The sequence below is a fragment of the Microtus oregoni genome, unplaced genomic scaffold, assembly GCF_018167655.1.
Source record: "Microtus oregoni isolate MIOR12 unplaced genomic scaffold, Mior012 000025F_ref0000491, whole genome shotgun sequence".
Taxonomy (NCBI): Eukaryota; Metazoa; Chordata; class Mammalia; order Rodentia; family Cricetidae; genus Microtus; species Microtus oregoni.
In genome coordinates, this window is record NW_024543084.1 from 36064314 (window position 1) to 36077953 (window position 13640).

Genomic DNA, 13640 nt, shown 5'->3' on the forward strand with positions numbered 1-13640 from the left:
AAACATATGAATGAAGTTTACCTAAAATGTATTTATCGGCTGAGAGCTAGCTCTCTAGCCCTCAAAAGTATAATCTATAGTCTAATGCAGTGGTTCTCAACCTCTGAGTTGAGACCCCTATGATAGTGGGGGGGTTGACAGGTCCTTTAACAGGGGGTACACATCAGATATCCTGCATATCAGATGTTTACTTTATGATTCATAACAGTAGCAATATTACAATTATGAAGTAGCAATGAAAATAGTTTTATAAGATTGGGGATCACCACAACATGAGAAACTGTATTAAATAAAGGGTCACAGCATTAGGAAGGTTGAGAACCACTGCTCTAAGATGATAAGGTCCAACTTTTTCCACAGTTTAATATTCAAAATATATAGGCTAATATATTTTTTAAAGTCAGCTTCTATGCCAAAATTATCCTCAATTAAATTTCACGTTTAATTTTTATTTCCTAGTTTACAGAACTAGTTACCTAACCTACACAAAGGCCATAATAATAACTAGGTTCTAAGTATTCAAAGTTAACAGAAGCAAGGTATTCTAGGCAAAAGAAGACAGAAACAGTTAACAAACATAAGAAAAGCTTGTCTTCTCCTAAAAGCATATTTTAATAGAAAAAGTACATAACATGCAACAACAGATGACAATGTAAACAGAAGCATAAACTTTCAAGAAAAAAATGCAAATAGAAGGGCCAAACCCAAATACACTCTAGTGGAAATGCAGACTGCCTCGCTGGGCTCATTACTGGATTGGACAAGGCTAAACAAAGAGTCTCTCTAATCTTGAGGGTATAGTAAAAAAGCATTTATAAACTGAGAAAAGAAAAGGGATACAAACACAGAGAGAACACAAGAACAGTGGAAAATTACAAAAGGTGCAACATGCATGCTGTGGAACATTAGACAGACATTGCTTAAAACAATAACGCCTCTGAAGACCCTGGATTCATGTCAAACATCACACCAAAGATCCGGGGAACTGAGAACAAGCTGCAGCAAATTCCCACATAAACAATCAGGAAAATCCTGCCATAGCCAAGCTTTGGGAAATCAAAGATAAAGTCTTAAAAGAGGAAAACACAAACATACAGAAGAGCATCTAAGAATTACATTCAACTATTCCCCCAAAGAAGGCAAAGAATAAAGTGAGGAAAATATTCAACTGCGGAAAGAAAAAAAATACCCACTTAACATCTAAACTCTAAATATTATTGTAACAAGAAGTGAGCTAAAGACTTTCTCGGACAAAACCTGAAGAAAGCTGTTGTCATTACAGCTGCTTTACAAGAAATGTTAAACCAAGTTCTTCTGAGAGAAGTAAAGAAGCAGCATGCAGGAAGGAAGAAGTGAAGATGAGAAGTTGTTGTACTTCTTCCTACCAGATACCAGCTTGTCTATAGTAACAGCAATGAAGCGGTAGCTTATTACATGTCTATGCATATCCATGCACACTGAGATGTAAGTGGCATAAATGACAGTAATAATATAACAGACAGCAGGGAGGAATTAGAAGCATTCTGAGGTTATAATGTATAAACCTAATGTAAAAGAGAACTTGGGTTTGTCTTACTTGTGTATTGCAAAATCTAAGACAACCTCTAAGGAAAAGTTTACAAAGGAAGCCTGTAATTGAAATACTAAGAATGGAATGGAATCACAAAAATATGCCCAGTTTAAACCATAAAAAATCAGACAAAGTATAGAACTCAAAAATAAGGAAGAAAGGAACATGGCACGAATGAAAAAACATGATGTGACACACACTAACCAGCATACATCAGCAATCCCCTTAGATACCAGTGACACACACTAACCAGAATACATCAACAATCCCCTTAAATACCAGTGACACACACTAACCAGCATACATCAGCAATCCCTTTAAATACCAGTGACACACACTAACCAGCATACATCAACAATCCCCTTAAATACCAGTGACACACACTAACCAGAATACATCAGCAATCCCCTTAGATACCAGTGACACACACTAACCAGAATACATCAAAAATCCCTTTAAATACCAGTGACACACACTAACCAGCATACATCAACAATCCCTTTAAATATCAGTGACACACACTAAACAGAATACATCAACAATCCCTTTAAATACCAGTGACACACACTAAACAGAATACATCAACAATCCCTTTAAATACCAGTGACAGAGACTGTCGTCAGGAGTGGAGGTGTCAAAAGAAAGCCCAATTACTTACTGTAAAAAATCCACCTTAAATATGAGGTTATAACCAAGAAACAAATCAAAGACTTTGTCTTTAACACTTTAAAATCACAAGAAAAGGACAGGGTTTCTCTGTGGCTTTGGAGCCTGTCCTGGAACTAGCTCTTGTAGACCAAGTTGGCCTCAAACTCATCGAGATCTGCCTGCCTCTGCCTCCCGAGTGCTGGGATTAAAGGCGTGCGCCACCACCGCCATGCTCAAAAGGATAACTAAAAATTCATCATGTGACCTGCTCTTCTGTAACTCATCAGAAAGTTTTATAGAATGGGAATTTCTAAGCAAACACATATGCATACTTGAAGAAAAAAAATTACACAAAGTATAGCCATTCCCAATTATCATCAAGTTAATTCAATGGAAAAAATCTGATGAAAAGGATCATGAAGAGATATAAATGGAGATGAATGTGAAGAGGAAATGTCTTAAGACAATAAAGAGAAGGTAGGAATGAGGAAAAGACAAAAAATAGATATGCTTTGGAATTTTTTTTTTTTTTTTTTTTGGATTTTCGAGACAGGGTTTCTTCGTAGCTTTTTGGTTCCTGTCCTGGAACTAGCTGACATCAACCAGGCTGACCTCGAACTCACAGAGATCCGCCTGCCTCTGCCTCCCGAGTGCTGGGATTTAAAGGCATGCGCCACCACCGCCCAGCTATGCTTTGGAGTTTTATGAAAAGTGTAATTCTATTTAAATTTATGCTGTAATTTATTCAAAGCAAGTGGATGAAATTATTATAACCATATGCTGGCAGAAAGTTATCACATGCTCCTTTGAACAGTATGTCCTATCTAAACATTAAAATAAGCCACAATAATCAGGCCAACGTGAACACATTTGTCATAATGTAATCAAGGGTCAAATTTGCACCTGAAGATTTATAATATCTAGGGAATAAAAAATGTTCTGTGTAAACACTGGAGAAAACACCAAGTGTAGATATGATAAAAGACAGAATTACACACAGGATGAATGCATGGATCATCACAATCCGATCTGTTTGCACTGGCTTGTTTAGGCATGGCCTTCAATTTTTTCAAAGCTTCTCTATGACATCAGCATCGGGGAAATGGTGATGACCTGCAGCCCCATTGGGAAACCCTGGATGAAGTTCAAGTGGAACTCCTCTGGCGATAAATACTCACAACAACTTTCACTACTTGCTCTGAAGCACAGCACCGCAGCTTCATGAGAGCACCTTTCAGCAGAGCCGTACCTTTCTGGAAGCCGGCGCCCGTATATGTCTCCTTTCCATCGCGCTTCATTATCTTCCGCTCTCAGTCGCTGCATTTGATCAAAAATGGCATGGTAATGTTCATACTGCCCTCGAGAAGAACAAGGTGATGGAGAGACAGCCCCTCCACTGCCAAAAGAGGGAGTCTGGGGATTAAACAAAGAATTCTTACGTGCCATGTTTATCTCGTAGGGCCTGAGAGGCCTGAGCCATCCTTAAAAGAGAAAGTCAATTTCTATGCTTAGCTTTAAAAATAGTAATTAACTAGTTTTAACATATTAATAAAAACACAGCCAAAAGTAAAATATTTTCCTACATAAGCAATCAGTATTCTAGAAGTCTTGCTACTAACAGTAAAGAATAACAATGTGGCAAATAAAAACATTAAGATGTCAGTAAATTCATAGAAATATGGAAAAATCTAAATTATGAAGCTTTGAACTGTTTACATCCTACATTTTACAATTCAGTTCTATGAAGCTTGATATGCGGTTTAGAAGTCAAGAAGAATTTGATTGTCACAGTTAAAAATCTTATTTAACAAACTGTGACTTTTGATATACTCCAAATCTATTCTTCTATTCAAGTAGATACGAAGCTGAATACATGACTTAAATATATTTTATATGCATACAGAACAGGAAAAATATATCTACTCTTAGTACTTTTCAAACAAGTTGAAAAAAAAAACCACAAAGTAAAGCAGCATTCCAGTCTTATGGTGAATGAACAAAGGAGTGACGTAGTTACACCCTGAAGTAAGGAGATTCACAAACTAGAAAGAAAATGGTCACAGGTAAAAATCTATTTTAAAAGTCTTGGAGAAAGATTATTTAACCTAGTTTTGATAATAAGGTTAAAAAAAACCCAGAAGAGTCAAGGTGACTAAAATAAAGTATGCATGTGTTTGTGTGCATGCTGCACTGGGGAGAGGAAGGAAGTAGATCACAACACAGCACGGAAGATAAGCAGAGCATTAGACACTGAAAAAGGCAGGCACCATTTCTAAACTTTCCAGTGAACGGAGCATTTTAATATCATTAAGTCAATCCTACACACATAAGCAGAAATGAGAGACAAAAGCAGAAAAACTGGTTAGCGGGCTGCTGTTCAACAGTAAGGCAAGAAAACAAGAAAAGATGTCAATGAAAAGATAAATGCTGAGCCGGGCGGTGGTGGCGCACGCCTTTAATCCCAGCACTCGGGAGGCAGAGGCAGGCGGATCTCTGGGAGTTCGAGGCCAGCCTGGTCTACAAGAGCTAGTTCCAGGACAGGCACCAAAGCTACAGAGAAACCCTGTCTCAAAAAACCAAAAAAAAAAAAAAAAAAAAAAAAAAGAAAGAAAGAAAAGATAAATGCTGAACAGACTTGTCCATTTTTACAGAAATGAACAATGATAAAGGTAAAAATCTAAGGACTCAAGACAGAAGAACCCCTAGTAAAGAAAGCTGCTAGACACGGTTAAGAGATGAATGCAAATGAAGAGTGCAATACTATAGAAATTATTATTATTATTAGTAGTAGTAGTTTGTTTGTTTTTTGAGACAGGGTTTCTCTGTGTAGTTTTGGAGCCTGTCCTGGAACCTGCTCTGTAGACCAGGCTGGCCTCAAACTCACAGAGAACCGCCTGCCTCTGCCTCCTGAGTGCTGGAATTAAAGGCGTGCGTGACTGGCCAGTTACTAAAGAAATTTGGTGGAAGAAAAGAGAAAAATCAATGATCTCACATGTAGAGGTTAACAGTACTTAAGTCTAGAGAGAAAAGTTGAAGGGTTACCTTTCAAAAATATTCATCCCAGCACTCTCAAGGCTGAGGCAGGAGGTTCTCTGTGAGTTTGAGGCCAGTCTGGTCTACAAAGTAAGTTTTCAGATAGCCAGGGCTACACAGAAAAACCCTGCTTCAACCACGCCCTGCCAGCAAAAAAAAAAAAAGAGAACTAATATTAGAATCTAATAAAATAAGCTTCTGGGAAGTCCAATGAGAGGAGATTTGTCTTAACATCTTGATATTGTACATAAAAATTTATGAGAAAGTATATTTTAAAAACCAGTTCAAGAGAAGTTAATGAAAGACATTAAAATAACAAAATAAAAGTTGGTAGAAATCAGAAAGATAATTAAATGCAAAGTTCCATCACAAGTTCTTCTCATACATCCTCAAAATCTGTGCTCTAAGAGACTAGAGACATAGCTCAGGGAGTACGACGGCATGCTACTCTTCCAGAGGACCAGAGTTTGCATCTCATCACCGTATAAGGGGCTCAGAACCACATGTAACCCCAGCTCCAAAACATCTAACACCCTCTTTAGGTCTCCAGCCACAAACTCACCTCCTATATGCACATACACAGGTATGAAATTTTTTTAAAAAATGTTCACTGTAAGAGTCAGAATTCAGGCTGGAGAGATGGCTCAGAGGTTAAGAGCACTGACTGCTCTTCCAGAGTGTAATTCCCAGAAACCACGAGGTGGCTCACGAACATCTATAATGACATCTGGTGCCCTCTTCTAGTGTGCAGGCATACACGCAGACAGAACACTGTACTGTATACATACTAAATAAATCTTTTTATAAAAAGTCAGAATTCTGTTAAAAGGTGGTCACAGCTTCTACAAAACTTCTACAAAACACTCAGTTCAATGGTAAGATCTTGAGTAAAATCTTGACTTTCAATGAAACTAATGCATCTTTCTAATGAAGTGAAAGTAGGGAAACCTCTGCAGATGTCTACGAAATGTCAAAATACTGTGTTTAGATACTGGAGCAACACAATCTAAAAATCACCTTTACTGAGGCGCAGCTCATAAACAATAAATTTACCTATTACAAGCACAGGTTGATGAATGTCTTAAATATTTTAGTTTATGTTTGTACATTTGTGTGTCTATGTGCTATGGAGCATGTGCAGAGGTCAGAGGACAACACACGAGTCAGTTCTCTCCTTCCACTGTGTGGATCCTATGGCCCCAACTCACGTCACTGGGACGGGTGGTGAGCACCTTCACACACAGTTGGCTAAATCGATGAATGTGCTTACCATTACTGCAGGACAGAGCCCTCATGCTCCTGTAGTCACTGATCCAGTCTACTGCTATGGTGTAGATTTGCATGCAGATTCAACCTTAAATCTTCTTAAAGGCAACAATAATTCATTTTACTTTTCTAGTGCTAATTTTTTAAAAAGGTGTTTTAATTGAAATAGAACTACATCACTTCCCTCCTCTCCAGCCACGATTCCGCTCCAAAGTTGATGGCTTCTTTTTCTTTATTGTTGTGTGTGTGTGTGTGTACACGTGTGTGCGTACAGCTTCTGCTGTTTGTGTGCATATTGTTTCTGGGCTGACCTCTCTACATTGGACAATCAATAAGGGGGCTCATCTCTGGGAGGAACTAATTCTCTTTCTTCCAGCAGTCAATAGCTGCCTGTAATTCTATGTCTTGGGGTGAGACCCCGCAAAACTTCTCTCCTTCCACATTAATAAGTACATTGATATTGCCATTGTTCTGGCCTTATTTATACAGCCATTTCTAGGAGAGACAGTCTATCAAGAATCTTAATCCTCCTGCTTCTAATGATGTTCTCTAGTTGTGAGTTTAAGAACAAGACAAAACAAAACCAAGCAAACAAAACTACTCCCAGACCAAACAAACAAAAAAGCCAGAAGCAGCCAAGAAGTACTGGATTTTGCAATGTCCAATAAAGATAGTTATTTATACTATCAAGTATCACTGTCTGTACATAATAAAATTACTAATTTTGCATTATCTTAATTTTCAGTTTTAATTCATCTCTCCTTTGTGAATTTCCTTAGTTTGACTCACTTTACACTTTAACTCCAGGTCCTTAGCAACTATGCAGAAAGCAAACAGCCAGATAGAGTAAATATTTTAAACTTAGGAATAGGTACAGACAAGAACAGAGCTGACTTGTATTGTGGAAGAATTACAGAATTCTACAAAGTGAAATAAACATTATCAAAGACATAGTACCTAACTATTCACAAATGTTGCTACATTACCAAACAAGACATAAAATTCATCATCTTGCCAGGTGGTGGTGGTGTACTCCTTTAATCTCAGTACTCGGGAGTCAGAAGCAGGCAGATCTCAGTTCGAGGTCAGCCTGGTCTACAAAGTGAGTTGCAGGACAGCCAAAGATACACAGAGAAACCCTGTCTTGAGAAAACAAAAAGCAAACAAAAATTTATCATCTTATAAGAGCCACAGTGACGGGGCTGGAGAGATGACTCAGTGATTAAGAGCACTGACTGCTATTCCAGGGGACCCGGGTTCAATTCCCAGCACCCATATGACAGCTCATAACTGTCTGTAATTCCAGTTCCAGGGAACCTGACACCCATGGCAAAACATCAATGCATACAAAATAAAAATAAATAAAATTTAAAAAAAGGCACAATACCACATTATGAGAATGTTGCAGGCATTATTGGAACAGGGGCTCAGCTGGCTGAGGTGGAGGGGGAAATACTTCACTATGGTTTTGTTAATGCGTATGAAAAATGGGGCTGGAGAGTTCACTCAGCAATTAGAAAAACTTATTGCTCTTGCAAAAGTCCTGGGTTCGATGAAGTTCCCACATGGTGGCTCAAAACCAACTGTAACTCCAGTTCCAGAGGATGTGACACCTGCTTCAGATTTCAGTGGTCAACAGAATGCATGAGGTGCACATACGTAGTACATGCAGGCAAAACACTCTCACACATAAAAACAAAATACATCTAAAAAAATTGTACTTAAAGGAATAAGTAAGCAACCATCAAAATCTCAACACTGATGTTAAATTTGGTACAAAAAATATTGAATAAGAGTCCTGGACCTACAGTTAAATAAAAGTTAAGCTAATTTTTAACCAAGGACAAAATTCTGAATTATTTCTTATTGACCAGGAAGTAGTAAGGGCTACTCAGATAAAACTGAATTACTTAAAACACTATGTAATGTCTACTATAGCAGACATTGGGAAAAAAGATTTTTGAACTATTGATATGTGATGTGAAAACATCTCAAAAGAGAGAAAAACACAAGTTGGAAACAGTAACATATTCCTAGGTGAAACAAAAATAAAAACAAACAAAAAATGCATCTTTGTCCACATTATATCTTTGAGAAGAAACATCAATGGTAAGCAAGCCATTATGATAGCCACCAATTGCCTGTTTCAACACTGAGAGGCTAATGGGAGCACAGAGGTGAATAAACAATTTAATTGCAAGCTGAGCAACAGCTGGCTCACTGTCATAGCAAAAATGATAATACAAAGGAAAACCAAAAAAAATCACAAACTAAGCAACTTAAAACAATATCTATTTAATAGGTCCTAAGTTCACTAATTTGGATAGGTACATGGTTTAAGATATGTATATTTAGCTGTCCGCCAAGGCTACATTTGTATCTGAGGCTCAAGACCTCAGACTTCGCTGGTTCTAGGGAGTTCATTTCTTGTGGTTTCATAATTAAGGATACGTTCCCCTTAGTTAGATTACTGTTATTGAAATTACAGGCTTGGAGCCTCTGGAAGGGCTTATAATGGGGTAGTGGAAGGGCTTGTGTGGAGAGCTGAAAGCAGCCTCTTACAAGGGGTGGGCAAGGAGAGAAAAAGAGGAAAGCCAGGAATGCAGGAAGCCAGCTATTCCCAGGAATGGTAACATCTCTTTTGTAGAAGGGACTACGAGGGACTGGATTAGTTTTTTTTCTATCTAGGGTAATAACTTTCGGTGGGGATAATGGTTAATCCCAAGTAAATGACCTGAGAGGCAGACAGTTGGACCTAGAAGGTGAGAGTCTATCTATAGCCCTTTTTGGACAAGAAAATTAAAAGAGCAGTCAGTGCGGCTGCTGTTTAAAGACGGACTACAAAGTAAAATATCATCTCCATACTGTATGGTTTAGATTGTGGAGAGGTAAAATATCATCTCCATACTGTATGGTTTAGATTGCGGAGAGATAAAAGAAGATCAGAAGCTAAAGCCTGACCGAATACGTGTGGGCTGTCCCAGAGTCCCTGGGAAGGAAGGCCTAGGTGAACGGTGTGGAGTGTCAGGGTCAGTCCAGGTGAGAGCTGAGAGGAATAGAGAAAAAAAGCATTCTTGAGATCTAGAACTGAGAAGTAGGAGGTTCCTGGAGGAGTAATGAAAAGAAGTGTGTAAGGCACTGAAGGATCAAGAGGGACCACTGCAGAATTAGTGAGCCGGGGTCTTGAACCAGGCAATAGGTTCATTAGGTTGTTTTTGTTTTTAAAGCAAGTATAGAGGTGTTAAAAGGAGAAGAGGAGGGGCGAAGTAGAAGTAGCTTTTTCCTTAGAAGTTCAGAGATGATAGGCTTCAGTCTCCTAAGGCTCTGGAATGAGAGAGGGTACTGAGCTTGGGTAATGTACCTGGTAGAATCCTGTAAATTGGATGACAATGGGAAAATGGTGTTTAGCAACAGAGGGGTTTTGGGTGTCCCAGACTTGGGATCCACCTGAGAGGCGGGCAAAGGAAATGAGACATTGGAGCTGGGAGCTTGGGAGGCTAGGAGGAGGAGGGGAGCTGTTGGCGAATCTGGGGTGAGGTGAGTGGAAGGAGCCAAAGAAATGGAAGCTCTTACTTTAGCTAAAATATCTTTTCCCACAGAGGTACCAGGCAGTTTGGCAAGACTAAAATGAATGAGTGATGCACAAAACTCAAGTCCAAATGGATTAAAGACCTCAATATCAGTCCAAACACGCTGAACCTGATAGAAGAGAAAGTGGGAAGTACTCTACAACACATGGGCACAGGAGATCACTTCCTACGTATAACCCCAGCAGCACAAACATTAAGGGCCTCATTGAATAAATGGGACCTCCTGAGACTGAGAAGCTTCCGTAAAGCAAAGGACACTGTCACTAAGACAAAAAGGCAACCCACTGACTAGGAGAAGATCTTCACCAACCCCGCAACTGACAAAGGTCTGATCTCCAAAATATGTAAAGAACTCAAGAAACTAGACCGTAAAAAGTTAATCAACCCAATTATACAATGGGGCACTGAGCTGAACAGAGAATTCTCAACAGAAGAAGTTCAAATGGCCAAAAGACACTTAAGGTCATGCTCAACCTCCTTAGCGATCAGGGATGTGCAAATCAAGACAACTTTAAGATACCATCTTACACCTGTCAGAATGACTAAAATCAAAAACACCAATGATAGCCGTTGCTGGAGAGGTTGTGGAGAAAGGGGTACACTCATCCATTGCTGGTGGGAATGCAAACTTGTGCAACCACTTTGGAAAGCAGTGTGGCGGTTTCTCAGGAAATTCGGGATCAACCTACCCCTGGACCCAGCAATGCCACTCTTGGGAATATACCCAAGAGATGCCCTATCATACAACAAAAGTATATGCTCAATTATGTTCATAGCAGCATTGTTTGTAATAGCCAGAACCTGGAAACAACCTAGATGCCCTTCAATGGAAGAATGGATGAAGAAAGTATGGAATATATACATATTGGAGTACTACTCAGCAGTAAAAAACAAGGACTTCTTGAATTTTGCATGCAAATGGATAGAAATAGAAAACACTCTCTGAGTGTGGTAAGCCATACCCAAAAAGAGGAACATGGGATGGGATGTACTCACTCATATTTTGTTTCTAGCCATAAATAAAGGACATTGAGCCTATAATTAGTGATCCTAGAGAAGCTAAATAAGAAGGAGAACCCAAAGAAAAACATATAGGCATCCTCCTGAATATTAACCTTCATCAGGCGATGAAAGGAGAAAGAGACAGAGACCCACAGTGGAGCACCGGACAGAATCTCAAGGTCCAAATCAGGAGCAGAAGGAGAGAGAACATGAGCAAGGAACTCAGGACCACGAGGGGTGCACCCACACACTGAGACAATGGGATGTTCTATCGGGAACTCACCAAGGCCAACTGGCCTGGGTCTGAAAAAGCCTGGGAAAAAACTGTACATAGCAGACAATGAGGACTACTGAGAACTCAAGAACAATGGCAATGGGTTTTTGATCCTACTGCACGTACTGGCTTTGTGGGAGCCTAGGCAGTTTGGATGCTCACCTTACTAGACCTGGATGGAGGTGGGTGGTCCTTGGACTTCCCACAGGGCAGGGAACCCTGATTGCTCTTTGGGCTGACGAGGGAGGGGGACTTGACTGGGGGAAGGGGAGGGAAATGGGAGGCGGTGGTGGGGAAGAGACAGAAATCTTTAATTAATAAATAAATAAATAAATAAATAAATAAAATAAATGAAGGCTGAGAATGAAAAAAAAATAAAATGAATGAGTGAGATAAATACCCCCAAAGATACAATTAAATAGTGGGGTCTGATGAGGTAATAAGGCTGTCCCCCTACCCTGACAATAGAGAAACTAGGAGACATAGTTCCCCAAAAATCCCTCAGTACCGAGTATGTGGCTCCAGTATCCAAGGGAAAGGAGATGGGAGGGTCAGATACTGTGGTATTTACCCATTGCTCCCTATTACAGATGACAGTTGTGGTCGGGTCAAAGGGAATTGTCTGTGTTTGATGACTCCATGCCACAATGCGCACGAGGACAACTGACTGACCTATGGCACCTTGGACACGGTCTCGTAAGGCCAATATGAGGATTAGGACACGCCTGGGCCCAATGCCCAGTTTTACCACATTTGAAACATGGGCCTGGCGACTCTTGAGCCCCAGGGGCAAGGGAGCGGCAGGGACAGGACGGTCAGTCTCCTGGACGATCATCTGACATTAGTGTTTATGGGCTTTATCACTCCTTGCATGTTACACTTTAAAAGCCAACTTTAAGACTACTTACTGTCAGCCGGGCGGTGGTTGTGCATGCCTTTAATCCCAGTACTCGGGAGGCAGAGGCAGGTGGATCTCTGTGAGGCCAGCCTGGTCTACAAGAGCTAGTTCCAGGACAGGAACCAAAAAAAAAAAAAAAGAGGACTACTTACTGCCTGTGGGGTCAAAGGGCCTGTCTCCAAATGCCTAAGTTTAACCCTAATGTCAGGGAAGCTCTGAATAAAACAAAACAAAACAAAACAGTGGGTCATAAGGAACTGCCGGCCCTCTGGGGTCTCTGGATCTAGCTTAGTATATAGTAACAGAGCTTTAGGGAGGCGTTCTGAAAATGCAGACCCATTTCCTTCATATCCTGAATAACCTCTAAGAGTTTATCAGTTTACTGGCTTGAGGGCAGCCTTAAGGAGACCTTTATCTAAAATACTGCCTAGGGTGTTACAATCCCCATGTGGATCCTACTGGGGACTGCCTGGCAAGGGGTGCTGCTGTATTAGTATGGCGCCCTCATCTGCATGCACTCTGGCCTGCCCCCAAACTCACCTATGCTCCTCACGAAGTAGGATCATAAAAATATCATGAAAGGTGAGCCTATGTAAGATTGGATAATGTATTGAAATTACCTTATGAAAGACATAGAATTAGACAAATAAAAACCCAGTTTTTGTTCTATGTGAGAGAGTTCTGAGAGCGAGAAAGAAATACGTACTTTTAGTAGCCCATCCACAGGGTCTGCTGAGGTTGGAAAAGTGAAGTTCATTAGCAGGGTCCAGAGCTGAATCGGGTGTTCCTCCAGCTTAGACGGCATAGCTGGGAACATGTGAGCAGGTGAAGAGCTTGTAAGGACAGGGGCTTAGAACTTAGATAGAAAAGGCTTGGATATAAGGAAACTCCTTCCACCTGCTTGTGCACTGCCAATTAGAAAGTTCCCGCAGAGCATGGGGATCAAAGGTGGCATTAGGTGGCCACTTTAGGTTATTATCTAAAGGGTACTTAGGCCTTTTATTAGAACAAAGATGGACACGCGTGGGAATCTATAAGTACGGCATTAAGCATTACGGTTTTAGGGTCTCTAAAAGACATCCCAGGGGGGAGGGTGAACTGATCGCTTTTGAGGGTTTGTTTCCCATGGCTAAAAATGTGAGAATGGCAAAATAACAAAGGTAATTAATCAGACATCTCAGGAATAGCACGTGGGTTGAGAATCAGGCCAGGATGAATCGGGGGTCAGATGGCCCGAATGGTGGCAGCCCAAGAAAAAATATCCAACAGTGGTGACAGGACCACTTTCAAGTGCTCTGAACAGCAGGGTGCCAAATCTCAGTTTTTAGCTGCGAGGAGCAACCAGAGATGAATGTCAGA

The 13640-nt window shown here is 40.3% G+C and overlaps 1 protein-coding gene across 1 annotated transcript in view; it reads right to left on the reverse strand.

The window, feature by feature from the left end:
• Positions 1-13640, reverse strand: part of LOC121462693 (serine/threonine-protein kinase Nek1-like) — a 121837-nt gene that overhangs the window by 85748 nt on the left and 22449 nt on the right. The window contains 1 exon segment of the mRNA XM_041674512.1: positions 3468-3631. Within this exon segment, the coding sequence (XP_041530446.1) occupies positions 3468-3631 (164 nt within the window).